At 44.9% G+C, this 15,337-nt stretch overlaps 1 protein-coding gene across 1 annotated transcript in view; it reads left to right on the top strand.

Moving 5' to 3' along the window:
- DERA (deoxyribose-phosphate aldolase) overlaps positions 1-15,337 on the top strand; it is a 69,938-nt gene that overhangs the window by 28,035 nt on the left and 26,566 nt on the right. The window contains exon 6 of the mRNA XM_054167838.1: positions 349-477. Coding sequence (XP_054023813.1) covers positions 349-477 — 129 coding nt within the window. The remainder of the gene's footprint in view (positions 1-348; positions 478-15,337) is intronic.

Here is a 15,337-nt window from a genome sequence, read left to right as displayed (position 1 = left end):
TGTACTGATTCAATGTAGTAGTATATTTATTGCTGAAAAAGCTGTTTTAAGATAAATTTTGACTATGATAGCATTTTTTACTCCTGATGTATTCATGAGTGCTTGACATACTGTGCACATTCTCAGTTTTGAGAGAACTGACATTAATAGCTATTAAGTTAAGCCTGAAACTGTGTGGCATTGTTAATTACCTCCAGTCATGTAATTTATTGAACTTACAAAACTTAAGTTCTTGAGTGCTAGGACTAATTATAAGATTGGAAATTAATCCAGAAGTGGAAATTACAGCCATACTTGAAAAAGGTCTCTCAGGCAACTTTGATCATTGCCACATGCTTTCATCCACAGGTCTCTACGAGGAGATCCGTCAGTGCCGGCAGGCCTGTGGAGAAGCTCACATGAAAACAATCTTGGCAACAGGTGAACTGGGGTCCCTTGCTAATGTCTACAAAGCCAGCATGATAGCCATGATGGCAGGTAAGTACATGCAATTTTCTTTTTTTAAGCTAAGAATGGCTTTGCTGTATTATTTGTGGAGCTTAAAAAATTACAGCCGTGGAAGTTTAGTTTTGCCGATCGTAGAGGCAAAAAAAGCGCAGCAATTTCTGACGCTGCAGGTGTGGTAATGAAGTGTCACTTATTGTGTCTAACCTACAGAAACTGCACTCAGTGTTAACACTTAAAACTGCTAAATGACACAACTTGGGGGAACAAGGAATATTTGTTGTCAGATATCTGCTCCTTGGTGTATTTAGTAAGGACAGGCGCATTCGGGACAGATAGACATTATCCAAGCAGCTGTAGTGCAGTAGATGACTTGTAAGCTGATCTGAAGATTCCTCCTGAATCCTCACTCTTCATGAAGGTTTTTGTTAAAATAAATAAAGAGAGCAATATCAGTTTTATATTGTAAATGTGCTGCTGGGAATGAATGTTACTAATGCAGACAGTGCTTTGAGAAACTAAACATTCTCTTACTGCTGAGCTGCTGGCATAAACCTGTGGTTAAGCAATTATTCCAACAGGGGGGAAAAAAACCCCACACTTTGATTCCATCTCAGCAAAAGTGATTTAGTAATAGATTAGGCAATTATGCTGACACTGGCCCTATCATGGAGTTAGTATTATAATTGAGAGGACTGATTGCAGAAAAATAAAACTCTCTGTGGTGGTGTCAGATTTTGCTGACTTCTGTTAAAGTACTTTACAGGACACTTGCTTGCCCAGGGAGGTGGTTGATGCCCCTTACCTGGAGATATTCAAGGGGAGGCTTGACAAGGCCCTGGGCAGCCTGATCGAGTTGGGGATGTCCCTGCTGGCTGCGTGGAGGTTGGTCTAGATTGCGTGGAGGTTGGAGGTCCCTTCCAGCCCAGACCGTTCTATGATTCTGTGATTTCTGGTTTGCAGTCACTTCTTGTAACCACCTCTGTGAGAGTGCAATTCAGGGAAATGAACTGTCCTGGAAATGCACTGAGAGGAAGAGCCCTCTGCTCTCCAGCCAGCACTGGGATGGGCTAGATTATAACTGGTTTGAAGTGACACAGTCAAAAGCAGTGACAGTCACTACTGGCAGTTAGTTGTCACTTCAAAAAAGTACCCATTCTTCCCTATCTGTGAAAACTCAGTTACATTTGACCTGATGTTTAAGAGTCTGCCTGCATTTTATTCTGAACCTTTCAGCTAAACACATTCCTGAGTGGGATGGAGCTTTTAGGGACTGTGTGTAGTTTGTGGGCATTATGTTTTTGCACAGCTATAGCCATTGCAGACTGAATGCAGTAAAGTACCTGCTTGAGCCTAGATGTGCAGTAGTGTTACCCTCTCTGCAGCTTTGGGTCTGCACTGGTACAGTTTTCCCTTGTTTAACCAGGATTTGAGGGCTGTGTTAATGCCATCTTTAAGATGCAAACCCCAGAACTGATGAATAAGGCTATCCACTTTGAACTCTGTTCCAGACATCTGCTTCTTTCACCATGCTTAAGAGAGGGTTTTTCAAGTATATTGGTATAGGGACTTGTAAAGATGTACTGAGAACCACCTGGGTTAGACTGGCTTCTAAACTGTCCCTCATTTTTGTGTAGAGTTTTTTTCCCCTCTCCACTGTAAGCTCTTCAGATACAGAGTTTCTTCTTAGTTTAGAACAAGAAAAACTCATCCAAGTGAATTCTCAGTATTTAAATAAACATTCAACTTGCTGCTGACCTCATTGTCTCCTTGCACAACTCTGTTTATCTACTTCAAGTGTAATGGGAAGAGTTTCTGGATTTTACACACTCAGCTATGATGTCAATTGGTGTAATTAGATACAGGGGATCAGTATTATGCCACTAAATACTGCTTTTAATTGGAAGAGGTATAAGAAATACACATTTCCTGTTATTCAAACTGATAGACTAGACTAGACTAGACTAGACTAGACTAGAATAGAATAGAATAGAATAGCATAAACCAGGTTGGAAGAGACCTTCCAGATCATTGCATCCAACCCATCATCCAACACCATCTAATCAACTAAACCATGGCAACAAGCACCCTATCAAGTCTCCTCCTAAACACCTCCAGAGATGGTGACTCCACCATCTCCCTGGGCAGCACATCCCAATGGGCAATCACTCTCTTTGTGAAGAATTTCTTCTTAACATCCAGTCTGAACCTCCCCTGGCACAGCTTGAGACTGTGTCCTCTTGTTCTGTTGCTGGTTGCCTGGGAGAAGAGACCAGCCCCTGCCCCTTCAGGTAGTTGTAGACAGCAATAAGGTCTCCCCTGAGCCTCCTCTTCTCCAGGCTAAGCAACCCCAGCTCCCTCAGCCTCTCCTCACAGGGCCTGTCTTCCCAACCCCTCACCAACTTTGTTGCCTTTCTCTGGACACCTTCCAGCAACTCAACATCCTTCCTAAACTTAGGAGCCCAGAACTGGACACAGGACTCAAGGTGTGGCCTAACCAGTGCAGTGTACAGGGGCAGAATGACCTCCCTGCTCCTGCTGGCCACACTGTTCCTGATGCAGGCCAGGATGCCATTGGCCCTCTTGGCCGCCTGGTGTTACTGACCATTGTGATAATTCTTTGTAATACAGAGTAGTGAAAAACTCAGGTTGTAAAGCATTTGAACATCTTCAGATTTGTTGGTGGTGTAGTTTGTTTGAAATACAGCAGATGGCCCTATTGTTAATGATTTTCCTTCCACAGTTATTAATTTTTCATGGTGCACATCCATCTGAATACATGCAGTAATCTCCTTTTTCCGAGTCTCTTACTTTTTCTTTGTAGGTAGGTATGAAAATAAGAATTTGTTGGTGCCCTACATACATTTATTTCAGGCCAGAGTTTCTGATTCTGATTTGTCAGGACTGCTGAGAATCTCAGATTCCGGTTGAATTTTGTTTCATTTGTCTATTTGCAGCATTTTTGGTGAAAGGGCAATTTGGCACAGTTGTTTTAAATCCTATCTTTAGTTTCTATGATAATTTTATTCACTTGGTGCCATGATATAAAAGAAATTAAAAAAAAAAAGAAAGCAGATGTTGGGATCTCTTCCATCTGTTTCCTCTGATTCTGTGAATCTTGTGGGTATGACAGGACCTGGCAACTTAGTATCATAGTATCAGTCAGGGTTGGAAGGGACCACAAGGATCATCCAGTTCCAACCCCCCTGCCATGAGCAGGGACACCTCACACTAGATCAGGCTGGCCAGAGCCTCAGCCAGCCTGGGCTTAAACACCTCCAGGGATGGGGCCTCAACCACCTCCCTGGACAACCCATTCCAGGGCTTCACCACTCTCATGGGGAAGAACTTCCTCCTCACATCCAGCCTGAATCTCCCCACCTCCAGCTTCATTCCATTCCCCCTAGTCCTAGCACTACCTGATATGCTGAGAAGTCCCTCCCCAGCCTTCTTGTAGCCCCCTTCAGATACTGGGAGGCCACAATTAGGTCACGTCGGAGCCTTCTCTTCTCCAGACTGAACAGCCCCAACTCCTTGTATCTGAAGATTTAAAAGAAACCACTCTGATAAACCTGACCTTAGTAATTAGTTTGATGTGGAGACATTAGTTTTACAGTACAGTGGATTCAACTGCCAAACTGGCTTTAGAAGTTTTTGCTGCATCTTACACATCTAAGTGCCAGGTTCTACACATTGGCCACAACAACCCCATGCAGTGCTGCAGGCTGGGGTCGGAGTGACTGGAGAGCAGCCAGGCAGAAAGGGACCTGGGGGCAGTAGTTGATAGTAGGCTGAACATGAGCCAGCAGTGTGCCCAGGTGGCCAAGAAGGCCAATGGCATCCTGACCTGCATCAGGAATAGTGTGGCCAGCAGGAGCAGGGAGGTTATTCTTCCCCTGTACTCAGCACTGGTTAGGCCACACCTTGAGTCCTGTGTCCAGTTCTGGGCCCCTCAGTTTAGGAAAGATACTGAGTTGCTGGAACGTGTCCAGAGAAGGGCAACAAAGCTGGGGAGGGGTCTGGAGCACAGCCCTATGAGGAGAAGCTGAGGGAGCTGGGGTTGCTTAGCCTGGAGAAGAGGAGGCTCAGGGGAGACCTTCTTGCTTTCTACAGCTACCTGAAGGGAGGCTGTAGCCAGGTGGAGGTTGGTCTCTTCTCCCAGGCCACCAGCACCAGAACAAGAAGACACAGTCTCAAGCTATGCCAGGGGAGGTTTAGGCTGGATATTAGGAAGAAGTTCTTCCCAGCAAGAGAGATTGGCCATTGGAATGTTCTGCCCAGGGAGGTGGTGGAGTCACCATCACTGGAGGTGTTTAGGAAAAGATTGGATGGGGTGCTTGGTGCCATGGTTTAGTTCATTAGATGGTGTTGGGTGGTAGGTTGGACTTGATGATCTCAAAGGTCTTGTCCAACTTGGTTAATTCAATTCAATTCAATTCAATTCTATGCTATGCTATGCTATGCTATGCTATGCTATGCTATGCTATGCTATGCTATGCTATGCTATGCTATGCTATCCTAGCCTAGCCTAGCCTAGCCTAGCCTAGCCTAGCCTATCCGTTACTCCTGTCCTTTACACCAAAATGTGGTTCCCCTTCAGCTGTGCTGTAAGAAGGGCTCATCATGAGGCATTGTAAGGTGAGTTTTCAAAGTAATACTCTCGAAATTGCTCTAGAAGAGGGTTAACTGTTTTGCTGTGTGTTTTTTATGCTTGGATGGCATTTTTTGTTTTTTAAAGATGATCACAATAATCTGGTTTACAGCCTTGCCTTGCTTGATGCTGTATCAGTCCAACTGAGGACATGGTGTGCAGTCCTTAAACTGTTTTCTCTTCACTTCAGACTGTACAACGTAAGGCAATCGTGGAGGGAGCACAGAATCCTGGGTGTTTATGTTGCCCTTGCTGAGCATGCAAACATTCACCTGGGTCCTGAAGCACAAAGCCACTTAGATGTGTTGCAGTGTGTGTATAAAATGTATCTATTTCCCACTTGTCTCATTTGTGAGCCTCAGAAGGCTGATAGCGTAACACAAAGCTGATTTAAAAAGCATTCCTGAGATGTCTGGGACATGATCTCTCTGACTGAGGTTCTTCACCCCCACAGAGGTCAATTTAACAGTGTATTTATTGTTGAGGATCTCGGTTGCTCCTGATAAAGTTGCTCTGCTTTGCACAAAGCAATTAACTGACCAGGGAATACAGCCCAGATGTCTGCTCTCCCAAATAACTTCCCGGCGATGTGTATGCAGTCTTCTTGTGCTGGACCGAGAAATTATTGGTGTATGCTGAGCACTATGGCATGCTACATTTGGTCTGATTCACCTAGCAGGTGAGATGTCACACACTGGACGTGAGGCCAGACCATTGACTTGGAAAGGGATGGTAAGAGGTCGAGAAACCATGCACGTCTGCAGCGGCTGGCGTCTTAAAGGAATACTGAGGGCTGTGCTCAGGCTGGAGTGCTGTGCTCATGCACTTTTATATCCAAAGCAGATTGCATAGGCCACTTCTGCAGGCAAGCAGCTGTACTCTGAATCACAGCCCTTGCAGGACTCCCCAGAAAGCATTCACTGCACACCAGCAAGCAAAGCTGAGCCTAGTGAGACATGCAGGTTCTGGCAGTGTGCTGGAGGTGGAGGCCAGTCATAGAAACAGTACTTTCCACGACGTGGCTCTGTACAAGATGTTAATGCTTGCACCTGCATGAACTCTAGAAAAAGTGTTACTTCACAGTGAGGTATAAGAATAATTTGCCCCTATTTGATTCAGTGGCTCTTGGCTCCTGTATCTGAAATCGCATCTCCAAAGTATGATGACTATTTTTGCTTCCTTCTCTAGCATAAGGAGAAAGACATCAGAATGGGAGCAGACACCCAGTTCTCTTAAATTCTTTTTAACTCTACCCTTACAGGCTTGACTGATGTGCTAAAATTCTTCTGAAACATTTAAGAACCTATTTATCAGTGAAAGAGGCTGACAGCCCTCTAAGGACCATGACTCACTTGGCAAGAATAATCTTTGCAGTGCTAAGGAGGAGCATAGAGGCAGGTGTGATTGTACACTGGTGGCTCTGTGTCATTACCAAAGAAGTATGTTTTTTTCCAGTTAGATGACCAAAAGAGAAGCTCAGCATTGAATCAACACGGTTTTAGTCATTGGTTTTTTAACAACCACTGCCATTTCTTGGGCTTCTTGAAGGTCTTGATGGTGATTTGAGTAGAGAATTTCTCCAGGGAAACTGACTTCATCTCTGACTCTATCAGACAGTATCCAGACAATAAGCAGGCAAACTAATCAGTGGTTTTCACTGCCTGGTGTATACTACTGCAAGCTATGTCTGTTACATGTGTCTTCATAGTCTCTTGGAATGAACAGTCCTATGGAACACTAATAGTTGATGCTTTGATACTGTTCTTTCCAAAGTGAACAGAAATAATGTAGCCAGGTGTTTAAGAAGAGACTGGATGAGGCACTTGCTGCCATGGTTTAGTTGATTAGATGGTATTGGGTGATAGGTTGGACTTGATCATCTCAAACGTCTTTTCCAACCTGGTCTGGTTCTGTTCTATTCTATTCTATTCTATTCTATTCTATTCTATTCTATTCTATTCTATTCTATTCTATTCTATTCTATGCCATGCCATGCCATGCCATGCCATTCCATTCCATTCCATTCCATTCCAAACAGTGAGGAAAAGCTGTGTCCTGTGGTTTTCAGGAGGGCCCACTGTTGGTCCTCCCAGGCTTCATCCTGCTTTACAGTTTTTACATCAGACCTCACCCAAAGGCACAAATAGGCTGGCTGTGTGCTGCATCCAGAGAGGGACAGGCTAGGGGCTACTGTATATAGTCTTTGTCTCTAAAAGCAGGGAGCACTGCCACAAGGTTCCCCCACAGAAAACTTAGGACATTGCAGTATTGCATGAAGACATGAACAGCCAGAACATCCCAGTGCACAAAAACCTAGTCCTGAATTAAGGAAGGTATGTAACAATTTAATGATTAGAAGAAGAGTGAGTCCAAGACATGTGGTTTGGAATGTCGCAACAACAACCCTTTACCTCAGTTCTAAGTAAGGTTTTTACGCTGTAGGTGATATTGGTGCAGATCTGTTTTAATATGAATAATGGGAGGACAAATACTAAGGTACCAATAGATATTGCTGATTTGAGCACTGTCTTACAAAAATTAGCTCTGGGCAGGTTTAGGTGGTTTAAGTGCAAGGGATGACATTGCTACTGCTGGGTGTGCACCACCATGATCCAAAACTTCTACCAAGCAAATGTTTCATGAGAACTGAAAGAGAAGAAAGGGAACCAAACTAGCAAAATTTGCCTGAAAACTAGGTATGTTTTGGCAAATGCAACAAACACAGGAAACAAGACTACTAAATAAGGAATAGAATAGAATAGAATAGAATAGGATAGAATAGAATAGAATAGAATAGAATAGAATGGAATAGACCAGGTTGGAAGAGACCTTCGAGATCATCATGTCCAACCTATCATCCAACACCACCTAATCAACTAAACCATGCAACCAAGCACCCCATCCAGTCTCCTCCTAAACACCTTCAATGATGGTGACTCCACCATCTCCCTGGGCAGAACATTCCAATGGGCAATCACTCTCTCTGTGTAGAATTTCTTCCTAACATCCAGTCTGAACCTCCCCTGGTGCAGCTTGAGACTGTGTCCTCTTGTTCTGGTGCTGGTTGCCTGGGAGAAGAGACCAACATCCGCCGGGCCACAACCTCCCTTCAGGTAGTTGTAGAGAGCAATAAGGTCTCCCCTGAGCCTCCTCCTCTCCAGGCTAAGCAACCCCAGCTCCCTCAGCCTCTCCTCACAGGGCTTGTGTTCCAAGCTCCTCACCAACCTTGTTGCCCTCCTCTGGGCACATTCCAGCAACTCAACATCTTTCCTAAACTGAGGGGCCCAGAACTGGACACAGGACTCAAGGTGTGGCCTAACCAGTGCTGAGTACAGGGCAGAATGACCTTCCTGCTCCTGCTGGCCACACTGTTCCTGATACAGGACAGGATGCCATTGGCCTTCTTGGCCACCTGGGCACACTGCTGGCTCATGTTCAGCCTACTACCAACTACTGCCCCCAGGTCCCTTTCTGCCTGGCTGCTCCCCAGCCACTCCGACCCCAGCCTGCAGCTCTGCATGGGGTTGCTGTGGCCAATGTGCAGAACCTGGCACTTGGATGTGTTCAATCTCATGCCGTTGGATTCTGCCCATCTGTCCAGCCTGTTGAGGTCCCTCTGCAGAGCCTCTCTACCCTCCAGCAGATCAACTCCTGCCCCCAGCTTGGTGTCATCAGCAAATTTACTGATGATGGACTCAATGCCCTCATCCAGATCATCAATAAAGATGTTAAAGAGCATGGGGCCCAGCACTGATCGTAGAAGGAGATCAGGTTGGTCAGGCAGGACCTGCCCTTCCGAAATCCATGATACTTGCCGCTTGGCACTTTGTCCTCAAAGCACATACTGGCAGAATAAATCTTAAAATTGCCCTGTGAAGTGTGAGACAAAGATAATAAAGAAGTCAAAAATCAAGCTGAGATCACTTTTGAGTTCCAGGCTTTAAATCCCACGCTCAACCACAAAACTGAGGGTACACTCAATGGCATGTGAGTTGTAATATGTAGTGATTTAAATATGTGTCTGCAACTTCAGCTCTAATTTGATACAAAATCAGTCTTGAATCCAAAGCATTTCCAAATGAAAGACAAACCAAGGGAAGAGGCCTTGTAACATATAAAGCAAGAATTTATGTCTTGTTTTAGGCATCTGAAATGCAACCAACTTTACTGAATTTACAGTGTATCTGTAAAGGGCACATTTTGTCCTGTAAAAGGACCATCAGAAATCAGGGGCAATGCATGGCTATCATTTTCTGAAAGGAGACAGATGTCAGTGGGCTCTGAGCGATTTCCAGGGTGGCAGATGTCAAGCTCTGGCAGTCCAGTGTAGGGCTGGAGACAAGCTAGTGGTTGGAAACAACTGGTGGTTGAGTCATCAACCCTGGATGTGTTTAAAGGTTGTTTGGATGTGGTGTTTGGGGATATGAACCTTGTAGAGTAGGGTTCTGGGTTGGACTTGGTGATCCTGGGAGTCTTTTACAACCTTAATGTTTGTGATTAGTAAGGACTCACTCTTTTGAATGTATGGGATGAGGATTTGTCACCTGACTAAGACTTTCTTGGTCACAATCTGGTGGCTGTTTCTCTGTCCTTCCAACCAAGCAGGAGTCAGAGTGAGTCCAAGGTGTGATGAGGATTTCTTGCTGCTGCAGCTGTGCTCATTGGCTGGGGAAAGGTGGCTGTTGAAATGCAGTGTATTCTTACCTCTGACTGCTTGTCTACAGAGAACAAAGCACAGTACGGAGAGGCTTCTCCCACCTGCATTGTCACATTGCAGAGAGTAATCCCATTTTGCTCTGGTGGTGATCTTCTGGCAGTACAGATTAGATCTAGCGTGGGCATGAGCACATTTTAAAGTTTCTGTCAGTTTACTGAGAGCACAGAAAATTATGTTTATGTCGGCTTTCTGCTGTCTGTGTGCATGCAGACAATACCTCATTTGTCCAAAGCTCTGCCCATTCCTTTAGAGAAGCTTGAATTTGCAGAGTTTGTACTACTTCAGCACTTTGCACCATGCAGATGCAGTGTTGTGTGTCATTTTAGGAACATAGCCTTGGTTACTGTGTTGAATATGTAGAAGTGGTTGCAGTTGGCTGCTGTAAGAGGCTCATCAGGACAGTAATTAACACTATGGAATTATATTACTAGTTGGTAACTTTCCTGTCTGTTTGCTGCAGCAGATGTCCTGAATTCTGCATAGTCTGCGGTTGTTCTGCACGTTCAGAGCTCTGGTTAACATCACTGAAATCTTGGTGAAAGGAACAAGCACAAAACATGCTGTGGAAAACCAAGATACACAGCAGGTCAGAGTGGCACAGTCTTCGTGTTCAGTAAGGTAGTACAAGGCTGCTCCCTTAAATGAAGCAATTGCCTATAAGCTCAACAGCGATGCTGCAGCCAGTCACCAGAAATGATGTGGGTGTGATGGATAAGCTTGGAGTAGGAAAGTTCCAGCAGTGCAGTCGCGTGTTTGAATTACTGATGGAAGTCCATACAAAGAGTAGTAACAGAATATGTTGGGCTTGAGTGAAGCAGGCCTTGAAGAAATGCAAAATGAGACTTACATATCTGTCTGGAACTCAATAATGTATCCATAAGCAACCAGAAGTGAAGGAACAGGAAGTGTTTGAGAAACATTAGGTCAGGCTCTAATGAATCAGTAGAATCAGAAGATCAGCAGAAGGATAAGCAGAAGACAGAAGTAATACATGAGAGAAATAGATGTTGGGGGCTGGGGGGGGTTAAATACTAAGAGTCTTTGAAGGGAGAACAGAGTTAGAGTGTATACAGTAAAAGCTGATTTCTTTGCAGTTTGTTAAGCTGGAAAGCCAGACATGCATGCAGTGGCACATTTTGTTATGCATTTATTTATGTGCTTACTGAAGTGTGTGCTACCTGCACAGCCATGTCTGAGGGGAGAAGTTATCCAGGGCTGTTCATATTTGTCATGCCAGGAAGCCTGACAACTCAGTTTGCTAATTTGGTGAAAGGTCTGTGTTATTAATGGTGTTCTACTGTAAACAAAGAACAGCAGTAGCCTTCTACTGGAGGGGAATGAATTCCAAGATAGCCCTTTACTGAAGTCAAAGAGGAAGTTGCAGTGTAAACCAGATGACATTTGTCAGTCCTGTATTATTTGATTTTGTGTTATCCACAGCTCCACTTGACTATCCACCTCCACCATCCCCATTTACAAATAGAAACCGTGATCTTCTCACCAGAAGAATACCAAGTTAGGCAATGAGAAGATGGGTAAGACTGAGGCAGCAGAATGGTTCCTAACTTATCATCACCTGTGTTAGCTTTTCTGCTTTTCCATATGCAAAATTAACCTTGCACATTGCCTACTAGAGCTCTGTGAGGTTCAGTAAATGAAGATATAAGCAGAAATAGGTTTCTTTCATTAGAAGGCAGAAATTTTCCATGACTGTGTGTGAAGGCAGAATACCTTGGTCAAGATGGAAATTGGGAAACAGAGCAAGAGAATGGCTCAAAAATTTCTAATGGGAGCTGCTGATTATTTACTGGTACAACTAGCCCTAAGAGCAACAGTGGAGGTGGGAGCTGGAGCCAGCTGGCCCTCTGCAATTAACAGACCAAAGAGATAAATGACCAGTGAGTGAGCTGCAGGAAGCCACAAACAGTTTGTAGGAAGGAAATGGTCTTTCATGTCAGATTCTTTCAAGTTGGAATTCAAGCCTGGAGAAGAAGAGGCTCTGGGGAGACATTATAGTGGCCTTCCAGTACCTAAAAGGGGCCTACAGGAAAGCTGGGAAGGGACTATTTACAAAGGCATGTAGCACTAGGACAAGGGGCAACAGTTTTAAAATGATTTAGAATGGATGTTAGGAACAAGTTCTTTACCATGAGAGTGATGGAACACTGGAACAGGCTGCCCAGGGAGGTGGTGGCAGCCCTGTCCCTGGGAACATACAAAGCTAGACTTGACGGGACTTTGAGCAACCTGATCTAGTAGGGGAAGTCCTTCCAACCCAGCACATTCTGTGACTCTATGGTACTTTAGGGTAGATAGTGTGTATTGCACAAGTGACCAGCACTGCCTGTAGCAGCAGGTAGGTTACCTCACAGAATCACAGAATGTTAGGGGTTGGAACAGACCTCGAAAGCTCATCCAGTCCAACCCCCCTGCCAGAGCAGGATCACCTAGAGCAGATCACACAGGAATGCATCCAGGCAGGTCCTGAATATCTCCAGAGAGGAAGGCTCCACAACCCACTCTGGGCAGCCTGTTCCAGTGTTCTCTCACCTTCACAGTGAAAAAATTTTTCTTCATGTTTCCATGGAATTTCCTATGCCTCAGCTTCCACCATTACCCCTTGGATACCACTGAGCGGAGCCTGGCTCCATCCTCTTGGCACTCACCCTGCACATCTTTATAAACACAAATGAGGTCACCTCTCAGTCTCCTCCTCTCCTGGCTACAATCTCCCCTGAGCCTCCTCTTCTCCCGACTAAGCAGCTCCAGCTCCCTCAGCCTTTCTTCACGGGGCTGTGCTCCAAACCCCTCACCAACTTCGTTGCCCTTCTCTGGACTCGTTCCAGCAAGTCAACCTCCTTCCTAAACTGAGGGGCCCAGAGCTGGACACAAGGACTCAAGGTGTGGCCTAACCAGCGCAGTGTACATGGGCAGAGTGACCTCCCTGCTCCTGCTGGCCACACTGTTCCTGATACAGGCCAGGATGCCACTGGCCCTCTTGGCCACCTGGGCATACTGCAGGCTCATGTTCAGCCTACCATTGACCAGTACCCCCAGGTCCCTCTCTTCCTGACTGCTCTTACTAATCGCAGCCCTTCTTACACACCTCAGGATGGCATTGGCCTTCTTGGCCACACGAGCACATTGCTCCTTTCAGCTGTTTTCATAGCACTTCACCCAAAGCATTCTTTTAAATGAAAGAGTTCTGCCGTGCTTCCTGTGCACCCCTTTTGCTTTGCTTTCATTAGCTTTTGCTTCTCCCTGCACCACAAAGCCCCTACAAGAAATCATAGAGAAGCAGGAGTGTAATAACCCCCCGGAAATCCCAGGGCTTGTCATTGGATCTCAAGAAGGTTTTGAAGCCTGATCTGCAGGTTTCTGCTTTTTGACCTGTAGGAATGTGGCTATTAAACCTTTGGAACCGGTTGTGAAATAGTAGGTTCCAGCGAGTAAGCATGTACTGGCGACGCAACATACTGTGGAGCGGGGTCAGCCTTCTGTTAACAAACGATCCTGAATGCCTGAGGAGCAATTTTTCTTTTGCTGATATTCCAGATCTTTGCAAAACACGTTAATTAAGGAATTTCTAAATGGGATACTTTCAATTTATAGCAACTGATGCAGAGAAGTGAGAGAGTCGTCCCCCCGCCCCCCCGCTGCGTTAATTTTCCCCATGAATGAAACCTTGTTTCTATGTTAAATAATTTGTTGGAATTTGAGTTGAAACTTCTGGAGCTTCCTGTCGCCTCAGCCTCAGCAATGGTTGCACAGTGAGTAGTTCCAGTCAAACATGCCTTCAAAATTGCACAGCTCCCTAGCATCTCTGAAACTCACAGTATTGAAGGTAATGGTTTGAGAGAATGCAGTTTTAAAGCGTGGAAATGTTATGTAAAATCAATGGATGTAGAGGGGACTGTTTATTTCTCTGATATTTCAGGTTGGTTTTCTCTTTCAATTCTGTCAGCAGCAGGTGTAAAATTCCACTAAACCAGCGAAAAATAGGAATAAATATTTAATTTACTGTATCTATCAATTATACCAAATTGGCTTATGAAATATTAAAGTGTCTTTTAAGAGATGCAAGTAGGAACACCAGTCAGAAAATCCTATCCCTTAACAGAAACTTACATAGATGTGGAAATAAACTGAGCATGATTTTAGGCCCTGGGATATTGTGTTATTTCTTTGTAAGCTGGCAAGGCCTGGTGATCATGCCTATCTAATTTGAAGGCATAAGCTTATGACAGCAGAAATGTGAAATTAGATTTCTAAACAGAAAGGTGTTGAATGGAAAAATGCGCCAGGAAAATACGATCTTGAGCGTCAGCAGGGTTGTTTTAAAACCCTGTGGACACCCATTTGAATAAACCCATTCACAGGATCACAGAGCTTAATCATAAGGAGCAGGGATGCGGTGGCAAACAACGGAGCAGAACAAGAGATGGGCACAAACATAAATGAAGTACATATTGAGACATTAAAATGGGACCAAAATTAGTCATACGAAACAAGAAGTTTGGCCCTAAGGGGGTTATGGATAGTTTTCTTACCAGTAAGCTGTTCAAACCCACTGAGGTCAATAGAAAGGGGCCCCTCAATTCAGGAAAGATCTTGAGTTGCTCAAATGTGTCCAGAGAAGGCCAACAAAGGTGGGGAGGGATTTGGAGCACAGCCCTGTGAGAAGAGGCTGGGGGAGCTGGGGTTGCTTAGCCTGGAGAGGAGGAGGCTCAGGGGAGACCTTATTGCTCTCTACAACTACCTGAAGGGAGGTTGCAGTTAAGCTGGCTTGTTAATGCCTCTTCCAGGACATGTAGCCAGGTAGGGGTTGGTCTCCTCCCTGGCAAGCAGCAACAGAACAAGGGGACACAGTCTCAAGCTGTGCCAGGGGAGGTTTAAACTGGATGTTAGAAAGAAATTCTTCACAGAAAGTGAGACTGGCCATTGGAATGTGCTGCCCAGGGAGGTGGTGGAGTTGCAGTCCCTGGAAGTGTTTAAGAGGAGACTGGATGAGGCACTTGGTGCCATGGTTCAGTTGATTAGATGGTGTTGGGTGATGGGTTGGACTTGATGATCTCAAAGGTCTTTTCCAACCTGGTTAATTCTGTAAAGACAGTTAACTTTTAACAGATCATGTCCTGTGTCCTAGTGGTACCGATGCTGTATTTCAAAGTGTTACATCATTAAGTGCAGAGAAACAGAATGCCCAAGCTGACTGCTGGGTTGCATGATTCTGCACACACGTTCCTCACTGAGCTGAACAGGACTGCCTATTATAATGCAATCCTTTGTGCTTGTTTTAAACATCCTCCCTGCCTTAGAAATGTAAGGTTTTAACTGGAATTTAAAAGATCTTCTTAAAAGACTCTGTCAGTCTTTTCTCAAAGGAACATCTTTCTATCAGAATGTGACCATAGGATGTAGCAATGTTCTTCAGGAATGTGCCCGTTTCAGTGGTGGTTGGAGAGAGAGCTCTTTACCAGCTTGCCTCTGTAGTAGCTTGCAGTACTTTTGATGAGCTGCACAGT

This window comes from Dryobates pubescens, chromosome 15 (genome assembly GCF_014839835.1).
Source record: "Dryobates pubescens isolate bDryPub1 chromosome 15, bDryPub1.pri, whole genome shotgun sequence".
Lineage (NCBI taxonomy): Eukaryota > Metazoa > Chordata > Aves > Piciformes > Picidae > Dryobates > Dryobates pubescens.
This window is presented reverse-complemented; position numbering and strand designations above follow the sequence as displayed.